General features: G+C 50.4%; 1 protein-coding gene across 1 annotated transcript in view; it reads left to right on the top strand.

Moving 5' to 3' along the window:
• LOC133114400 (histone deacetylase 5-like) overlaps nt 1–20,000 on the top strand; it is a 58,604-nt gene that overhangs the window by 675 nt on the left and 37,929 nt on the right. Inside the window, exon 1 of the mRNA XM_061223738.1 lies at nt 1–396. This exon is cut by the window's left edge and continues 675 nt beyond it. Coding sequence (XP_061079722.1) covers nt 249–396 — 148 coding nt within the window. The 5' untranslated portion in view covers nt 1–248. The remainder of the gene's footprint in view (nt 397–20,000) is intronic.

The following is a 20,000-nucleotide window of genomic DNA, read 5'->3' as shown; positions in this document are numbered from 1 at the left end:
TGCCTCTGTTTAGTTTATTCCTCCCCATACCCCCCTCAATTATCCTTTTATCATCAGCGGTAAACAAGTACAAGCCGGTGGTCTGGAGTTTTTATTGACTTTCCGAAGGGAGTGCGGTGCTGTTTTGTAAAATTTCTGGGAGTTTCGTTTTTGGTTTTTTGCACTTTGCGCTGCGGCTGACGGTGTGATCGACGGGCGTGCGGTTCCTCTGCTGGCGCCCGGGTGGGGGTCCCCACACGTGGACTGGCATGCTTTTGAGGCCCACGGTGCCGGGGCTTTGTGCGATGTTGCAGACCATTTACGAGACGGAGTCCTGCTTCTCCTCGGACGCCGGGTCCGCCCGGGAACAGCTGGAGCTGCTGCCCGGGGCCCGGGCCTCTGCTAGTCCCGACACCGGTGAGTCTCAGGGCGGAGGGGGTGAGTCTCAGAGCGGAGGGGGTGAGTCTCAGAGCGGAGGGGGGGGAGTCTCAGAGTGGAGGGGGTGAGTCTCAGAGCGGTGGGGGTGAGTCTCAGAGTGGAGGGGGGGGAGTCTCAGAGTGGAGGGGGTGAGTCTCAGAGCGGAGGGGGGGGAGTCTCAGAGTGGAGGGGGTGAGTCTCAGAGCGGAGGGGGTGAGTCTCAGAGTGGAGGGGGTGAGTCTCAGAGCGGTGGGGGTCTTGACGCCTGTGAGTCTCAGAGTGGCGGGGGGGAGTCTCAGAGCGATGGGGGGGAGTCTCAGGGCGGAGGGGGTGAGTCTCAGAGCGGTGGGGTGAGTCTCAGAGCGGTGGGGGTCTTGACGCCTGTGAGTCTCAGAGTGGCGGGGGGGAGTCTCAGAGTGGTGGGTGTCCTGATGTCTGTGAGTCTCTGAGCGGTGGGGGTGAGTCTCAGAGCGGTGGGGTGAGTCTCAGAGCTCTGAGTCTCAGAGCGGTGGGGGGGAGTCTCAGAGCTCTGAGTCTCAGAGCGATGGGGGGGAGTCTCAGGGCGGAGGGGGTGAGTCTCAGAGCGGATGGGGTGAGTCTCAGAGCTCTGAGTCTCAGAGCGATGGGGTGAGTCTCAGAGCTCTGAGTCTCAGAGCGGTGGGGGTGAGTCTCAGAGCGGTGAGAGTGAGTCTCAGAGCAGTGGGGGGGGAGTCTCAGAGCGGTGAGAGTGAGTCTCAGAGCAGTGGGGGTGAGTCTCAGAGGTGGGGGTCTGAGGGGGAGATGGTGGAGCAGCGGGTGCAGAGTTTTATTCCCACCAGGCAGTTACTGCAGACACCTGATTCTACTGATCAACCATTCAGGTCTCTTCTAAGGATACTGATTGGTAGAATCAGGTGTGTACAGTAACTGCTTGGTTGGAACAAAAGCCTGCTCCCACGCCGGCCCTTTCCGGGTATGATTGAGTATCCCTTTGCTTTGCACTTTCACTTGTCATAGACAGAAGGAAAAGGCGCCTTCATCCTCTCTGGTCTCTATGTGTAGCCGCGTAGCATCCGTGTTCTGTTGGTGTGCTCGAGAGCCAAGCTCAGGGTCCTTGTGCTGTTTGGATTATAAAAGCATGAGTCGGGTTACAAAAGCCAGCACCCTTGAAAGGTAGCCTTTGTTGCCCTTCAAAACTTTGATGGCGGCGACCTCTTAATCTGAACAAATACAGAGTTTATTAAAGAGAGGCTGATGTTGAGGGTCGGAATGTGAACCCTTATAAGGCCTTGCAGGGCTAGTACAGAGGAGCAGCTTCGTAGACTCCACGGGCCTCCAGAGGAGGACGATGTTCAGGTTGTATCTCCACGTGTTGGACAAAGTCACACACGGGTAATCGTGCTGAGCAGCAAATAAAGAGATGTGTGTGATTGGCCACTTTGTTGCTCTGTCTGCTGTCTGTTATGCACTTAATTACGTTGTGCAGGGAACTTGGCTAATTGATGGGGAGAGAACCCCCATAAACCGGTGTTGAATTGGGAGAACTGAAGTTCTGTTCGTTTTGTTTGTCGCTGTTGTCCAACTGTCCGTCGGAATCGAATAAGAACGTTTTTCATTTATTTATTTACTGCGAGGCGCTCTGTTTAGTGTTGCGAGCCGGGTGAGAAGGCGGAGCGGCGGCTGTCCGTCTCTGAGCCAGGATTGGCGGTTGCTCCAAGTGACGGCTATCCATCCGCGGTGAAGCTCCACTTTACACGACGACGTAATGCCAAAATGAAACCTTTTATTTTCTATATTTTTTTAAATGAACGGTCAAACGGATGTGGGCCACTTTGATTAATTGAACCTCGATTACGTAACGGGGAAAAGAGTTCCGGCAGATCGGTTGAATCGGTTCGGGATTTAGCGGGATTACGGATTTGCAAGTGAGTGGATGACCGGTCACGTGACCTCGCTCCGGTGATTATTCCCAACCAGACCGCCGGCCGTGCCCACTACACGGTCACTACACTACATCATGGTGAATCCTGGGAAAAACGGAACGGAATACTGTAACGTCCCGTAGTCCAGCTCGACCGAGCCGCTGACCTGCAGATAGGGCGGTCGTGTCAGAGGTCAGAGGTCAGAGGTCAGGTGTTGAACTGTAACTGTAAAGGTTCATCAGGTGCTTTCGATGGTTAACGTGCGTAAAGTCTGTGGTGTGAAATTTCAGCAACGGTTCCTTTTTTCAGTCCGAGAATGCCAGAATGGAAATGAGGGGTGACGGAGACTAAAGTTAAGAAATTCTGCACAAAGAAACACGGAATCTTTCTCCCAAGATATAGGCCTAATGCCCTTTCTTTAACTTTACACGGTCTTGCATTTGGGACAAAAGATCAGCCACGTCCAGCCCTCTTTCTGTCTAGTAAAACATCCTCTGTACTTCAGAAATACTGGATGGCAAGTGACAGGTGTCTTCTTTACAGCTGCCACAGACGTGTATTCTGTCCAGGCAGCGGGGAACACTTTTGAGGTTGAAAGTGAATCTTAAAAAAGGTTTTCGGTGAGGTAATCTCCCCCCTCCCCTGTTCCTCCACGCAGATGGAAGAGCAGTTGCGTGAGCCGGCCCAGGGGTGGGGGGGGGAGGGGAGGGGAGGGGTGTGGGCACACAGTCAGGGTAGCGCATTAATTATTCAGGGGTCCGTGTTTACGGCACGGTGCGGGGTGCTGCAGAGCGGGGGCAGTGGGCCGGAGCGGGAGGCCCTAATGGCACGGCGTGGGGGGCGGGCGGGCGGGCGGGGGGCTGTTACAGACACCCCCAAATGCTCCTAAAAACAGGCCGGGCCACGCCCACGAGGCGAAGCGCAACGTTGTGCGTGGAGGAGATTCCAAGCCCAGTGTAGAGCGGAAAAATGTAAAGGTTAACGGAGGTTAGCCTGCTGTGTCCTCTTTGAGATCGCATCTGTGTATCGGTAATCTGCGCGTAGTCCTACGCAGACCTGGGTCAAATACGTAATTGCTTTGGATTCAAATGCCTTTTCTGTGCTGGATTGGTCTCGCCTGGTGTAGTTGGGGGCAACCAAGATGACCAGAAAGTGGGGTTTGTGCTTTTTGAGGTTTGTGAAGCGGACGAGCTCTGTAAAGCGAAGAAAGGTGTTTGAGTCCGAAACGATTTGAACCGACCTGCTTCTGCTCGGAATGACTCGGAACACGAGCCACGTCGTCCTGAATGGAGTCCAGCGTGCCGTTCTGTTGACAGCGAAGATCCGGGCAACTCGCGGAAATTGGCCCGGTTCGTAACGGAGCGTTGGCTTTTGAACAGCTTGTGAAATGACACTGAAGTGTGCACCAGGCCGTTGCTCATGGAAACGCCTCCGCGTCAAATATCCTGATTCACTTCGGCCGCTGGCATTTCAGATCGCCCACTGCGCGGCCCGGCTGGGGTCGCTCGGGGCGACGTGGGAGAGAGGCTCCGTGTCGGCCCAGCCCTGGTCCTGGAGGGCGACCGGGTCTGCTGGCTTTCCGTATTCCTCCGCACTGAATCGGTCAGAGCGGTTGACCACACCGTCACCTGGCCGCGCCCGGTTACCTGGGTCTCTGCGCAATGGGGGCGACATTGGTCCCGGTCGTCGGAGGGTCGCCGGGTTCGATTCCCACCCCTGGGTGTGTGTCGAAGTGTCCCTGAGCGAGACACCTAACCCCCAAAATCCAAAAGATGGAGCCTGGTCGGTGCCTCGCGTGGCAGCCGATCGTCATCGGCGTGTGAGTGTGTGAGTGTGTGAGTGTGTGAGTGTGTGAGTGTGTGAGTGTGTGAGTGTGTGTGTGTGTGAGTGTGTGAGTGTGTGTGAGTGTGTGAGTGTTAGTGTGTGTGAGTGTGTGAGTGTGTGTGAGTGTTTGTGTGTGTGAGTGTGTGAGTGTGTGAGTGTGTGAGTGTGTGTGAGTGTGTGAGTGTGTGAGTGTGTGTGTGTGAGTGTGTGAGTGTGTGTGTGTGAGTGTGTGTGTGTGTGTGAGTGTGTGAGTGTGTGAGTGTGTGAGTGTGTGAGTGTGTGAGTGTGTGAGTGTGTGAGTGTGTGTGTGTGTGAATGGGTGTACGAGAAGCATCGATTGTACAGCGCGTTCGGATAAAGGCGCTACATAAATGCCGACATTCGCCGTTGAACGTTTTACGGCAGACCCAGCAGCGCTCCAGGGCCGGGGTCGGAGGCGGCAGGCTTGGTCAGGGCTCGCCCCTGCGGCCGTCGTTCGCGGTTCTCCGTCGATCCGGAGTGACGTCAAGAGAGGGACCGGTGCGTACTGGGTCAAGGCTGCTGACGTGCGCTTAACGGCCAGCTCTCCGCCGGCAGGGCCGAGTGTTTTTGTCTCATAGTGTTTCATTTCTGCAACATCTCCCTGCCTGCGTCTGTCCGTCTGTTTATGTAGCGGGGTTCTTAAACTGCTTCTCTCAGGGAATGAGAACAGCGCGCGAATGTAACGCGACCGGGTTTGCACCTGTTGTAGGGTTCCGCACCTGGGTCAAGCACGTAAGTGTTTTGGATTTTCGAGTCCTCACTTTACTGAGCTTGTCTGGAGTATTGGAACCTATGAAACGCTCTCAAAAAAAATCCGAACCCTTCTTGGTTGACTCCGTTACGCCAGGCGAGATCAGTCGTGCGCAGAAGAGTATTTGAATCCAAAACAATTACGTGTTTCACCCCGGTCTGAGTTCAATTCATATGTAGGGCTCTCTGTTACTTGGCCTAAATTCTCTCAGTGGATATGCAAATGTGTGAAGTGATTGCATATAAAGGATTCAAAATGCTTCAGTCGCCCTGCGTCAGTGTGTCTAAATGCCTGAATAGAAGCGGTAATGCCTTTAGTTCTTCTATGAACTTCTGAGTTTTAGGCCAGTGACGTATTTCTCATGAAGCAATGTATGAATAAGATCTATTGTACATTGTGTTGTACAACAACGTAAATACCATCTTAAAATATGCTGTCCTACTGATATTAGCCTACTAAGTGTTCTGTCACAAGTGGGATGTGTGTTGCTGACGGCCTGGACGTTTTTTCTGAATAATCGGCGCAGCGCTTTGTGAATAATGGGCCTTCTTTTTTCACCAAAGGTCCCGGAGTGCTTCACTGAGCGCCCAGGCTGCCAGATGAATGACTAGCCCTGATGCGTGAGGCTTCTTCTCTGTCGTGTGACGACCGAAGACGCAGTCTCGTCAAAGCCACGGAAACCGTGTCCGTAGAAACTGCTGTTGACTCGATCGCGTAAATAAAGGGATTTGGTCTCGGGTCTGGAGTGTAGGATGTTTATCTGGCCCCGGAAGCAGCCAACTTCTGAAGGGGGGGCGATTAGCGCTGACGTTAACGATCCAATAAACCCACGGAACATTTACAGGATCCTTTTTGCTTCGGGGGTGACGTAGATCGGCTGGCCACACAAGTAGCTGAGCCGAACACGACATGAGAGTATATTTTACTTACACGGTGAAACTAATACAAATCAGAAGCGCCTCACACTTATAGTTCCCAATGGGCTCATAAGCACATTGTCTGTTACATTACTCATAGACTTTGGACCACTTCAGGCCAGGAGAATAACAGCAGTCCTTTGGAAACGTATGGACTTGCTTTCTACAGCCGTACGGATAAAGGGAATGCCATCTTGTCTTGCTTTTGAAAACCTGTCAGACTTCATCAGAGGGAAAGAAACCGACTTTGCTCATATATGGAACCCCTAAAATTATTTTACACTGCAGAACTTTCTCAGTTTTTTGGTTTGTTTTGTTTTGTTTGGGGGAGGGGGCGGTAGGGGATGGGGTTTTTGCGGTTGGTTTGTTGTTGTGTATGTTTTGTTTATGTTTGGTATCATTGAAACTTCAGTAAAAATATTGGGGGGGGAAAAACATATTGACCGTTGTGCTTTATCGAACGTAGGCCTACTTTATGGGTTGAAGTCGATATTGCTGTCAGCCTGACAAAGGGAAATGGGTTTTAGCCCGGGTGAACAACTCTGACTGACAGCACCATCGCTCCGCAAGCCAAACAGTGCAAACTTTTCTGCACCGGGGTGAAATATTTTATTTCATATTTGCGGTATTTTTTTTTGTGGATGAGGTTCTTACGGCACGGATGGTGCAGTGGGTAACACTGCCGCCTCACAGCAAGGAGGTCCTGGGTTCGAATCCCTGTCGGCCGGGACCTCTCTGTGCGGAGTTTGCATGTTCTCCCCGTGTCTGTGTGGGTTTCCTCCGGGTACAGTCCAAAGACATGCAGGTTAGGCTGATTGGAGAGTCTAAATTGCCCGTGGGTATGAGTGTGTGAGTGAATGGTGCGTGTGCCCTGCGATGGACTGGCGACCCGTCCAGGGTGTATTCCTGCCTTTCGCCCAATGTATGCTGGGATAGGCTCCAGCCCCCCTGCGACCCTGTTCAGGATAAGCGGGTTCAGATAATGGATGGATGGATGAGGTTCTTACACTCGTACGTTTGGCGCGGTTTTTCTGCGTGCCGCCAGCCGGCCGCCAGCCTGCCCTCTAGTTATCGGTGAAGCCGGTGGGCACTGGTGGGAGCCGGGGGCCTCTAATCTGGGGGCAGTTTCTCGGGGTGGTACCCCCTTCTGCCCCCTTCTGCCCCCACCTGGGACGCCTCGCGCTGTGATTTGCCCTCCCTGTTTTACCACGAAATATTTCACTGGCTGCAGGTGCAGGGTCTCGCTGACCCATTACTTTTGCATGTCCTTTATCCACGACTGGCTGATTAGTCTGAGCAGGGGGGACACAGTCCCTCCTGGAGCACTGTGGGGTTTAAGGCCTGAAGGGCCCAGCAGCTGTGCGGATCTCGTCGTGGGTCGAACCGCCGACCTTCCAGGCCCCAGTCACGCACCTTAAGCACTAGGCCACAGGGTGACCCCCTCCACGGGTTATGGCGCCAGTGTTGGCGGGAGAGCAGATATCTAATATCAGTAGGACAGCGTATTTTAAGATGGTATTTATGTTGTTGTGCAACACAATGTACAATAGACCTTATTCATACGTTGCTTCGTGAGAAATACGTCACTGGCCTAGAACTCAGAAGTTCATAGAAGAACGAAAGGCGTTTCCGCTTATATTCAGGCGTTTAGACACGCTGGCGCGGCGGGGGTTGTAGCCGCTATGGAAATGGCGGTAATGTTGACGGTGGAGTGAGAAGCGAAGCTGCAACCGATGGCGGGAGTGACGTGTCCGTGGCGAGGGGGGGGGGGGGGTTTACGGTGGTTACTGGACGGTGTCCGCAGGGGAGGGGTGGATTTTGGGAGAGGACGGTGTCCACAGCAGGGGGGGTAGATTTTGGGAGAGGACGGCGTCGTTGCTCCCAGGACCTGCGAGCCCGGACGGTGCGGGAACGCTCATGGACTTATTTTTAAGAGGCGGCTAAAAGGAGACACTCTTATTTTAGCCCGCGCTCCTCGCGCCCTCCCGCCCCGCCACCACATCCACCCCATGGCTGAGCCGCACTATTTTTGTTTTTTGGCGCAACAACAACCCTGGCGTGCCCCTCCTGTTTACCAGCCCCCACCCCCTCCTCCTCCCCTCTCCGGAGAGGAGCGGGACGCTGCGCCGTTCCAAAACAGAGCGTCCCCTCCCGCCTCGCGGGTCAGGAGCCGCGGGCTGAGCGAGAAGAGAGGGGGTGTATTTTTAGTGTTTTTAGAAACTTTAAACCTCTACCTCTCACCCAGAGATCTCTCAGGCTAAGTGAATGTGTGCCCTTTTTCTACCCACAATGCCACCTTGTCTGGATGGTGACTGGCAAAGAGGGGGTTCATGCCACGTTCGGCTCCGAACGTCTCGTTGGGGCATGTACAGCCTTTACTCTGCCACCGGGCAGGGCAGCCATTTTGGATCTAACGGTCCCCTCCTCACCATCTTCTCCAGAGCCGTCCTCGCGGGCGCTGTTACTCTAACCAAGAATAGGCAACAGAGCCAGTGACCAGAGATGCCTGTGCTTGGTGTGACTGTGTGGATCCATTCGGTGAGGACATCCAGCCAGGGCGTGGCTTTGTGGGCAGGGGTTAACCTGAGCTCGGGTTAATGCTTGTGTGGTTCGATGCTCCCGTCTGTATCCCAGCAGTCGCCTAAGCTGGGTATCTCCGCTGCCAGTTTCTACTTTCACTGATCCGCCATCTCATTCATTAGGACTGCGCATGCTAGTTAGTCTGTATTTATTCAGAATGAGCTTTAATGCAAACAGGAATTGACTAAAGTAAGCACGGTGTAATCTCGCCCTGAAATAGCTCTGCTTTTACTTTTCTGCTTCTCTGTTTGTTCCTCTCTGCCCTCAGGAGGTTTCTTCTTCACCACTGTTGCCCTGAGGCTTCCTCTTGTGGGGATTTAGGCCAGGGGTTTTTTCTGTGAAGAGCGTTTTGATGGTTGTTTGTGAAATGCGCTACATAAGTGTGATTTGATTTCATGACTTAAAACGAGACGAGAGCTCTTTATTTTGATCGGGCAGGATCCGCGGACAGCCCTGGGAGTTGAGGGAGTTGGGGGGGTTGGGGGAGTTGGGGGAGTTTGGGGAGTTGTTGGGGGAGTTGGGAGAGTTGGGAGAGTTGTTGGGGGAGTTGGGAGAGTTGTTGTGGGAGTTGGGGGAGCTGAGTGTCTGGTGCTCCTGCCAGGTTGCGGAGAAGCGAATGAGTCATCTGTGCTGAGGCGGCTGCAGGTGTGACGTTCCTCCAGCGGTGTGGTGATGCCGTCAGCCGTTCGGCGGGGAGCGTTACCCTGCCCCACGGGTCACTGCCCCCCCCCCACCCCCCCGCTGTGACCGTTTCCCCGCCGTCAGTCAAACCCCTACCGGTGGAGTCTGACTCATTTCTCTGGGCATCTTTGCACATCAGGTTTCAGAAAAGAGCAGCCTGGCTTTAACGGGCACTTGACCATTACGTTATATTACATTACAGTCATTAAGCTGATGCTTTTATCCGAGACGACTTACATGTGATTAGACCCCCCCCCCCCCCGGAGCAACGTAGCGTTAAGAGCCTTGCTCAAGAGCCCAACAGTTGCACAGGGCTTGAACCACCAACCAAAAAATAATAAAAAATCTCTTCCTCTCCGCCTCTGCTGGTGTGTGGTGAACAGTCTGGTGCAAAATGGCTGCCGTTGCATGACCCAGGTGGGTGCTACACATTGCTGGTGGTTTTTGAGGCGAGTTAACCCCTCATCACTGTAAAGAGCTTTGGGTATGACAAAAGCACTATAAAAATGCAACTATCTATCTTAACGAACTAACTAACCTACCTACCTACCAGGGCCCAGTTGTGTAACTTCGCTTCTAGGGTACAGGCTGCCCCCCCCCGCCCCCCCCATCTTGGAGAAGGCATCTAGGAAAGTCAACACTGCAGGTACCAACTTGAATAGAATGTGATGTGCTACGCTAGCGCTTTATGCTACGCTAGCGCTTTATGCTACGCTAGCACTCCACATGCCACGCTAGCGCTAAGAATAGCACCGGTAGAGTCAACGCGTTCAGCTATTTTTAAGGAGGTGAAATGAAATCGTGGTTGAATATGGTGTAGGGTGCAGGGTATCGTTTCTTGGAAATAGTCTGTGGGTTATATGGGTAAAATGTGCGTGTTTGCATACGCGGGGATTGGGCTTGTTGATGGTTGATGGATTAATGGCCGCTAAGAATGTGATTGATTGACGGGTAGTTGTGGAATATTTGTTCAGCTTTCTCCGGTGGTCATGTGGGAAAAAAACATCTGCGGGGGCAGCGCCCGGGAAAAATCTTATCGCTTTGCCTGGGGGGTACGGCTTTGACCTTTGACCCTGTGTGCTTTTTCCGTTTTACTGTGTTTGTGCGTTTGGCCCTTGGCATGTACATAACTCAAAGCGTTCTCGCAATGTTGCTGCAATGTTGCTGCAATGTAGTGGCAATGTTACAACATCGACAAAACATTATAGGAACATTTTGAGAACGTTTCGCCTCAGCTGGGATTTAGCTGCGATTCTGCTGCAGGGACATGGGTGGCAGTCCCAGTACCCTTCCGTGAGTGCCGTTCCAGGTTTTACGAGAATCCGGGCGAGCATGCTGAAAGGGAACCCACCTGTATGCAGTGTGCTTCCAGTAAAACCTGGACCGGATCATGCTGCCACATGCTGGGACGGCTCATTTACACCGCGGCTTCTCCGTTTGGGCTGGGCTGGGGCCGTGTCGAAAGCGGGGAGGCCGGGAAACGGAGCGCATTTCCCAAAAGGCGGAATCTCCGGCACATCCATCGCGCCTGTCGCCAGGAGGGCCGGGGCGGCCCCGGCGTCCCCAGACTCTCGTTATCCGGCGGGATCCTCCGCGGCGGGGCGGGCTGGGGACTCCAGGCGTGCCCCGGACCGCCGGCTCCCCGGCTCTTTGAGTATTGATTAATTGGGCTCGCGGTGAAGCTGTCGCCAGGCGGAACTCCAATCCCGGAGACTGGGGGGGCTCCCCCCTCCCCTCAGAGCATGAAAAACCTGGGCGAGGACCCGGCCTCCCCTTCTTCTTGTGCTTATTATTTTTCATTTAAACGGCCATTTGAAGAGTAGGTTCCTCTGAATGTTTTTTTTATTTATTATTTTTTTTAATTCAGTTTTCTAGAACCACTGAAAAGTCAGTGTTCTAGAACTCCGCTGTTTTCAGTCACCAGCGGCGATTGTGACATCAGCATTGGAATGTTCAGTTGCGAACATTCTAGTCACGTGTCTGTCATCTCGCACCTTGAGGAGTTCATGGGCGACCTTGGCACATGTAGCCACACTGTTCAGTCTAAGCCCATGTGACTGTTTTTGCGCGTGAAAACATGCAGCACATGTATGTACATGTATATGTTGGCCAGTGGAACATGTCAGCGCTACGTGCTGCCCGGTTTGTTTCCTGTCTTAATGTGAGCCAGCAGCTGTTTTAGAACCAAACGGTATGCTCTTGTATCCGTCCGGACCGTGGCGGCGCCGGCCCACCGCAACCCGAACCGGCCGAACGTGCACGACAGAGTTCCGGAGTTCTGTTCACCCCCCCGAAAATCTTTATGGGGCGGATCGTCCCTGGGGAGACTACCGGGGGGAGGCCGCTGGGTTTTATTTTAGCCTGGGAGAATGTCCGACTTCATTAAAGCCCGCCGTTATTTTTATCCCTGACAAAAAAAAGCGATGTGAGTCGCAAAGGGGCCCCTGGGAGCCGACCGAGGGCTTGTGTCCTCGGGACTCCTCAGGGAGGGGGGAGGGGGGGAGGGGGGTTCTGTTGTTCTCAAAGACCTCCAAATACCCTTCTCATATTATCCAGCACACCCAGTGCCCGTGGAGTGAAATGCTACTGGAACAGGAGGCGCTAACCTTTGTTACATTTATGTTTAACCCTCTCAGAGAGTAGGGGGGTTTTTTTTGGAATGTTACTGTTGTTTCAGAATTCCAGGTCGGTGTTCTAGAACGCCGTTGCGTCCGGTTACCAGTGGGGATTGTGACATCAGCATTAGAATGTTTGGTTAAGCACGTCCTAATCTCATGTTTGTGTTCTTTACACCTTCACGGGGGTTGTGGCATTTGGACGAAGCTTTCAGGAAGAGCGACGTTGAGTCTTTATGAGCAGCCTGTTTATATAACTGGATATTTACTGAACGGATCGTACCTGGGGGATACAGCGACAGAGCTCCACCTGGGAGTGGCCCCCTCAGCCTGGCAGAGGAAGACCCAGTTTCCTAACCATTATGCCACCCTGCTGTCTCTGTGGAGTCAAATCTCTTTCCTGGATGTAGTGCATTAAACTACTGGCAGTAGTATAAACTGACAACATCACCATTTGGTGTTGCACGATCGGTTGTTCGTCCTAGCCGCTTGTAGTTGAGCAACGTAGAACAACAGAAGTCTCATTTTTTCACCCAACTCTCATGAAAAATACATCACACCACATCACAAAGCCTGTTTTATCTTTGTCACGATTAACGATTAACGGATTAAAGGTTTTACATTTGACATGAGCAAATACAATTTCGTAAAAAGGTGCGCACAGCATCATTTATAGAATATGGTCCCTTAGTTTCGTAGTTTTTCCGGTGACGTTTTTTTGTTTGATCTGGGATACATCCTGCCGACCCGGGACGGAATTCTGCAGCAGGCCGAGCGGGAACAGCGGCCGGACGTTTATAGAACCGCAAACAGCGGCCGGCGCTCCGGGTTAATATTTTATCCTCGGAATGTTTACGCTTTGCATTTTTTTTTGTGGGGGGGAATCTGCCTCCCGCATTGGGACTGGAATGCGGGCGCTGATAAATGTGGGTTTGTGAAACTCACAAACACACACACACAGACACATACACACACACACGCACACAGACACGCAAACACACACACACACACACACACACACACACACAAACACGTACACACACACGCAAACTAAACACACAGACACGCAAACACGTACACACGCAAACTAAACACACGGACACACACGCAAACACATGCACACACACGCAAGCTAAACACACGGACACACAAACGCACAGACACGCAAACACATACACACACACGCAAACTAAACACACGGACACACAAACACACAGACACGCAAACACATACACACACACGCAAACTAAACACACGGACACACAAACGCACAGACACGCAAACACATACACACACACGCAAACTAAACACACGGACACACACGCAAACACATACACACATGCATACTAAACACACGGACACACAAACGCATACACATACACACACATAAATACTAAACACACACACGCAAACACATACACACACACACATACATACATTCTAAACACACACACACACACATACATACTAAACACACAAACATACTAAACAAAGCCATGGCAATACCACAGAGGTGGACCTTATTTGGGATTTAAAAACAAACTAAAACAGAAGTCAGAGCAGACATATACAGGTGTGAATATGAGCAAGTGCGTCGCTGTGCGAGAAGGATTTTGATTGGAGGGGAGGGGAGAATTGACACATTTAATCAGCATACACAACCACTGCTACACGATTGCGTAAACGCTAGTTTTCCAGGAATTCGATGGAAATTAACTTTGTTGTGAAAGTACACAAGCATTACAACTTTATACATGGGATATATTTGGGATTATCTACTTTAAAACGTCTTCGTATGGTTATGACAAATTGAGTAAATAGAGGAAGGAGTGCGTTTTGATTTCAGCAGTTAGTTGTAGTTTGTTAATGGCTGGTTGTGAAGCTGTCTGGAGGTAAAAGGGCAAACGTCCAGGCTCCAGATCTGGGAGTGTGTTTATCTCCAGTGCCTTTGATCTCACCATGTTCCAACAAATTATATTATCCTGTTATTTTAATTTCTTCTTGCTACATGGAGCGTCATGTGATGCGGTGGTCGAGTGCATGGCTGGGGTCTGAGGTCCTGTGAATGATGTACACTGGGGAAGGTTAAACAGACAAAATGGCACATTTCACCATGTAAAAAAGAGTGGGCTTATTCCAGTCGCTTATGTTTCTCCACTTTTTTCCTTTCCTTGCTCCTGTAGATGGTCTGGTGTGTAGGATGTTCTGTTGGATGTTCTGTTGGATGTTCTGTACGATGTTCTGTTGGATGTTCTTTTGGATGCTCTGTTGGATGTTCTGTTGGAGGTTCTGTAAGATCTTCTGTAGGATCTTCTGTTAGATTTACTGTCGGATGTTCTGTCGAATGTTCTGTAGGATGTTCTGTTAGATGTTCTGTAGGAGGTTCTGCTGGATGTTCTGTAGGATGTTCTGTTAGATGTTCTGTAGGATGTTCTGTTAGATGTTCTGTAGGATGTTCTGTAGGATGTTTTGTTGTGATGTTCTGTAGGAGGTTCTGCTGGATGTTCTGTAGGATGTTCTGTTAGATGTTCTGTAGGATGTTCTGTTAGATGTTCTGTAGGATGTTCTGGAGGATGTTTTGTTGTGATGTTCTGTAGGAGGTCCTGCTGGATGTTCTGTAGGATGTTCTGTTAGAGAACAGGCCAGTCGAGCGGAGGCAGGGGAGCATAAATCATGGTGCTATTTACGGTTCCTCCTCGGGGCCGAATCCAACCTGCAGAGCGACCGTTCTGTTCCCGCCACCCTGCATCCCCGCACCATTTTTACTCTCTCATATGCTCCCCCTCTCCCTCTCTCCTCTCTCCCTCTCTTTCCCTCTTCCTCCCTCTCTTTCTCTCTCTCTCCCTCCACCACTCTCCCTCGCTCCCTCTCTCTCTCCCTCTCTCTCCCCCTCTTTCTCCCTCTCTCCCTCTCTCTCCCTCTCCCTCCCTCCCTCCCTCTCTCTCCCTCCCTCCCTCTCTCTCTCTCTCTCTCTCTCTCTCTCTCTCTCTCTCTCAGACTTGACGAGGCTGCCTCCTGCACGTCGCTGTGTTCTATTTTTGGAAAGCAATATTCATGCCCACCCCCCCCACCCCCCCCCCCACCCCCTCGCTCTCCGTTTCTTTCTGAAGTGTAGCTGCTGTTGTGCTACTGAAGAAAATAACCATGACGTTAGCCGCGCTTTCTGCAAAACGCACAAAAAAAAGAAAAAAACGGCAAACCTGTGGAGCTGGGAAAATGAAGTTCTGTTCAGAGGAGAAGCAGAGGAGCGAAAGCTTTTTGTTTTGGTTTGATCGGCTCGTGTGTGGAATATGTATATGTATTTTTTAAATGATGCACAGGTGTGTATGGAATGGTGAAAAACATGGTGGGGGGGCGGGTGCTGTTGAATGCAGGTGTGCTCAGGTGTTCAGGGCTGTGTTCTTTCAGAAGCGCCTTGTGCAGCTGTTCACCTCTTGACTTTGTGTGGTCGGGATGGGATTCTGGGAAATTGAGTTTTAGCAGTGTTGGGCCTTTGGGGCAGTGATCAGAACTTAAAGAAGGGGTTGATCCTCCCCACTCCCCACAACAGTGACTGGGCTGCAGCTGGATTGGATTCTGGGAAATGTAGTTTCCCCACAGCAGCGGCACGGCTGGAGTAGGATTGGATTCTGGGAAATGTAGTTCCCCCCCAGCAGTGGCAGGGCTGCAGCAGGATTGGATTCTGGGAAATGTAGTTCCCCCCCCAGCAGTGGCAGGGCTGCAGCTGGCTGCAGAAAGGGCCAGGTTCGAGGTGGGGACCTCCGGGGTAAATACACACAAGCCTCTTAGCCTGTTTTCTCCCTGTCCTCTCCATTCACTGATTAAACTAAACTTAAGTCCTATAAATCCCTCCTTTTTAATTGCTGTCGGGCGTGTCCCTTACCCACAATCCCTCGCTAAGAGCCGCTTCCTCTCTCGCTGCGTGTGCGCGCAGAGCCGAAATCGCATACCTGGCATACTACTACATACTAGATTTCAATGAAAAATTTAGTATGAGTACTGTAGTATGCTAGTATGCGGTTTCGTACACAGTGGCTGCTTGGTGGGGCCCACCGAGCATACTACTCCTACTGCATTTCAAGGAAAATAAGACTGAGAATTTATTTGTGGGGCGACATGGCTCAGGCAGTAAGAGCAGTCTTCTGGCAGTCAGAGGGTTGCCGGTTCGATCCCCTGCCCAGGCTGTGTCGAAGTGTCCCTGAGCAAGTCACCTAACCCCTGAATGCTCCTGACGAGCTGGTCGGCGCCTTGCATGGCAGCCAGTCGCCGTCGGTGTGTGAGTGTGTGTTTGAATGGGTGGATGAGAAGCATTAATTGTACAGCGCTTTGGATAAAGGCGCTATATAAATTCCAACCATGTACCATTTAGTCCTTTGCACTTGGTGGAATCCTGTTCACTTCCTTTGAGGAATCCCATACGCTTCCTCTTTTGAATACGCACTTGCATGAGCTGGCTTAATTGTGTGTGACGTACCCGTTTATTTATAGTTCTACCAATCCGTTCATGGATTTATCAGACACGGTGCTGTGTCTGTTGTCCTAATGGTTTTGCCGTGTTTTATGGACTTGTATTGATGTCCTGCGTTCTTTTCTGGAGACGCGTTATAGCTAAATCAATCAATCAATCAATAAGGCTTTATTTATAGAGCACGTTTCATACCAATTTGCAACACAATGCACTGAACACCAAAAAATGCAAATAAAGGAACATAAAAATCGGGTGATTCATAAAAGTCAGATAAAATAAAAAATAAATTAATAAAATAATTTAAGGAAGATGTAAATTATTACAGTTGGATGCGCTGACTAAAATCAGTGCTAAAAAGGTGCGAATCTTGAGGGAGAGAGAGAGAGGGAGCTATATTTAGTCTCTCTTTTCCAGCCGATTACAGTAATCCTTGTGCAGTAAGATATAATCTGATGAGTGAATTTGAGCGTGCCAACCCCGGACCTCTTCTTCTGTGGTGTCTGTCTCGTGTTCCCATCGATCAGGCCAAGCTTGTGCAGCTCCACCCGCTTGCATCTGCCTGGCAAGGCATTAGCGCTTTCCCTCTCTCCCTCCCTCTCTCTTTCTCTCTCCCTCTGTCTCTCTCTTCCTCTTTTCCTCCTCTCCTCCTCTCCTCCTCGGGTTATGTAATGCATGTATGCATTTTTGATGAGCAGGTTTCTTTTTTTTTCTTTTTTTCTTGGTCCCTGTTTTTTTTTTTCTGGGTAGCGGCAGGTGGAAAACACCACGGTTTGGCGGTATGTCGGAATTCCGCCTTCGTTTTGAGGCCGACCTCGAAAAACAACCGGGTCCTACTTGCGGTCATCTTAAACGATGCGGCCTTTATTTACAGTAAAAGTGCGTTCGAGCGTCCATGTTGCCTTGTTGATTTTTTACAGTGTTTGCACAGTATTCCTGCGGTGGGCTTATTGATTACCCTGTACGGGTTTCTGAGAGTCGGTTCGGTCCTGAACAAAGCGTTCCCACGTGTGAAATCCAGCTATGACCGGCTTAAAATACCAAAAACATAGCTTGAGCTGGTCAAACCTTGTTGAGTATGGAGCTGGTCTAACTGGTCAACCAGCTACCAGCTGTCTCAAAACCTAGCTTGAGCGTTTTTTTCCGGCAGGGCTGGTGTGATCCTGGTGTAATCACCCTGCAGTCGTCGTTGTCGGCATGATTTCTTCTCGTATTCCCTCAGTGACGTGTCCAGGAACTTGGCGAAATTGGTGCCTGGTGCGGTGTGGCTTGTCAGGATGCCCTTAATTGGATTTCCCTGCCATATTTATTCTGTGTGTCAGGGCCCCGTAAATACCACTGGCCTGGGATCTGGGACCGAGCGTCCACCAATCACGCAGACACCTGCGGCTTCACCTCAGAGACAGGCCGTAACCCCCCCCCCCCTACTCCACCCCCCCTCCCCCCACCCTCCCGGTCTAGCGGCTTTCTACAGAACTGATGCAGTCATTGCCACTTTGTAGCGCTTTAGCTTAAATTAGAACGGCCTTGTATTCTGCTGATTAGTCTATTTTTAAAGCGCTGTCGTGCGAGTGAGTTTGGCCACGGAGTCATAATCAGCCGCCCGGCTTTACGTCCACGGATGCACAGGAACTGCTGGATGTACTGCAAGTGGTGGAGCCAATCGGTGACGGTTATTTGTCTGGCCGTATTGGCCAATAGTGACGCTCGTAATCAGTGTTAGCACCCTGGTTTGCATTGTAGCGTAGATACACACTGCTCACCAAATATGTTATCATACTGCTCACCAAATATGTTATCATACTGCTCACCAAATATGTTATCATACTGCTCACCAAATATGTTATCATACTGCTCACCAAATATGTTATCATTCTGCTCACCAAATATGTTATATGACACTGCTCACCAAACATTTTAACGGTGGTCGTGGACGTATTTATTGCCTCGATTACTGGGGCAGAGATGAACGATGTTGTTCATTTGTTGGGTGTAAAACACTGATCTATGATGGGTAGAAAAGTGGTCACGTCATGGCTCAACCTCAATCCTCACAGGTTACAAATTGTTAAAAAATAAAGAAAGAATAAGGGATATAAATTACTTTATTTGCGTGTCATTGTTATTTTCATTTGATCTGCAGCAGCAGTGACAGGTATTGCATCACTTCTCTGGTGCTTGTATGTGACATTGTCATATCGATCATAATCTTTGTTTGTAATGAACCTGTACCGATGACAACGGTGCACAAACCGCACCCACAACTGACGCAATAGTGCAGCACTGTTGGTTGGCATCGTTTTATCTTTGAAGTGTTTCTGTGTGATTGTGTTGCTCTCCAAATTAAAATACTGGCAACGTCATGCATTCATCAACGTCATGGGTTCAGTTGGTACTTTTCGAAGATTGCCAACGAGGTATCTGGCTATCAAACATGTTTAGGAATCCGGACACAGAATGTTGTTTGCAGGCTGTGCCCAAATAGATTTAAAGGCCATTTGTTATTCTTTGCTAATAAACAGAAAAATTTGGAAAAATTAAGAAATCACTTTACTGAGCTTTAAACCGCTCACAGCAAATAAATAGGCGTAGGAGCAGAACTACCTTGGCAAAAGCCAGGCGACCTGTTTGCATTGCAGATCACTACCCTCTGGACGTAGCGCACAAAGGCTGCTCATTTGGTGTACTCAGGAGGGGCGCTAAGCTAATTTGGCGGCCTCACCCCACAAGTGCCCCTTCGACCGGCGAAGCAAGGGGTCCTGACGTCAGCGTTTGACACACACTGACCCACAAGATCACTCCGGGGAGAGGGGGGGTTATATTTAGAGACGGAGAAAGCAGCGAAATCTCGTTATCTCTAAGCCATTGGCTTCCGCCACCTCAAATAAAACCAGCGGATTACGACCTCACCTGTGAACTCACAGGCGAGGGGGGGGGGGCATCATTTTGGAGGCAGATGGGGGGCTTGCATTACAGGTATTTTGCAGGCACTCGTATCCAGTTCCGTGTGTTGACTCTTTACGCATCATGTTGTAGCTACAATAGTGCTGTAGCTCCACTGGCTATGGAATGGAATTGGAACTCAGGTTGCAGGTTTGAATCCCAGCTGGGGCACAGCTGGTGTACCTTTGCACAATGCATGACGCAAACATACATATTACTGTGTTACAATGTTGGAAATGCATGTACATGTGTGAGAATTTTGTCTCAGATTTGGGCATAAATTGCGGTGGACCATCTTCTTCGTGTGATGTTTTGATTTGAACACATTTTGACACATTTAGCAGGTTTGGGCACAAACACTGCATCCCCTTGTTTCTACTTTTATCGTAAGCCTCAAGCAGCTCTGTTTTAAAAAAATCATGTTTTAAATCATATTTTAGTCAAAGAGAGTTACTTAAAACTGTTAACCTTTTTTTCTTTTTTTTTTGATGGATCTTTGTAAACTTGTGGGCCAGCCCACATTACTGAAGGGGGACGCTCTCTTTAGAAGTAGGTTGGCCTTTATTTGCGTCTCTCGCTAGCTCGTTAGCACGTGCGCTAACGATACTCGGCAGTCAGGTGGGCAGATCTCGGTGGGATCTTGGCCGCTCACGGTAACTTGGTGCAGAACACCGTTGAGGCGGAGTTACAGACCTGTTTTTTGTTGAAAGTTTTCAGTGAAGTTACTGACACTGCTGTATCTCTCTCTTCAATATGAAACGATGCTTTGTTGCCGTGATCGGCATCGTATTGCCAACGCAATTGTTTGAGAAATTGGAAAAATAGACCACACCAATTACTACAGTCATAATAATGACGACATTATGACGATATAAGGTACTAGGTACTGATACCAATGAATAATAA

The sequence above is a fragment of the Conger conger genome, chromosome 16 (assembly GCF_963514075.1).
Source record: "Conger conger chromosome 16, fConCon1.1, whole genome shotgun sequence".
Lineage (NCBI taxonomy): Eukaryota > Metazoa > Chordata > Actinopteri > Anguilliformes > Congridae > Conger > Conger conger.
The sequence above is the reverse complement of the archived record's forward strand: the minus strand, read 5'-3'. Positions and strand labels throughout refer to the sequence as shown.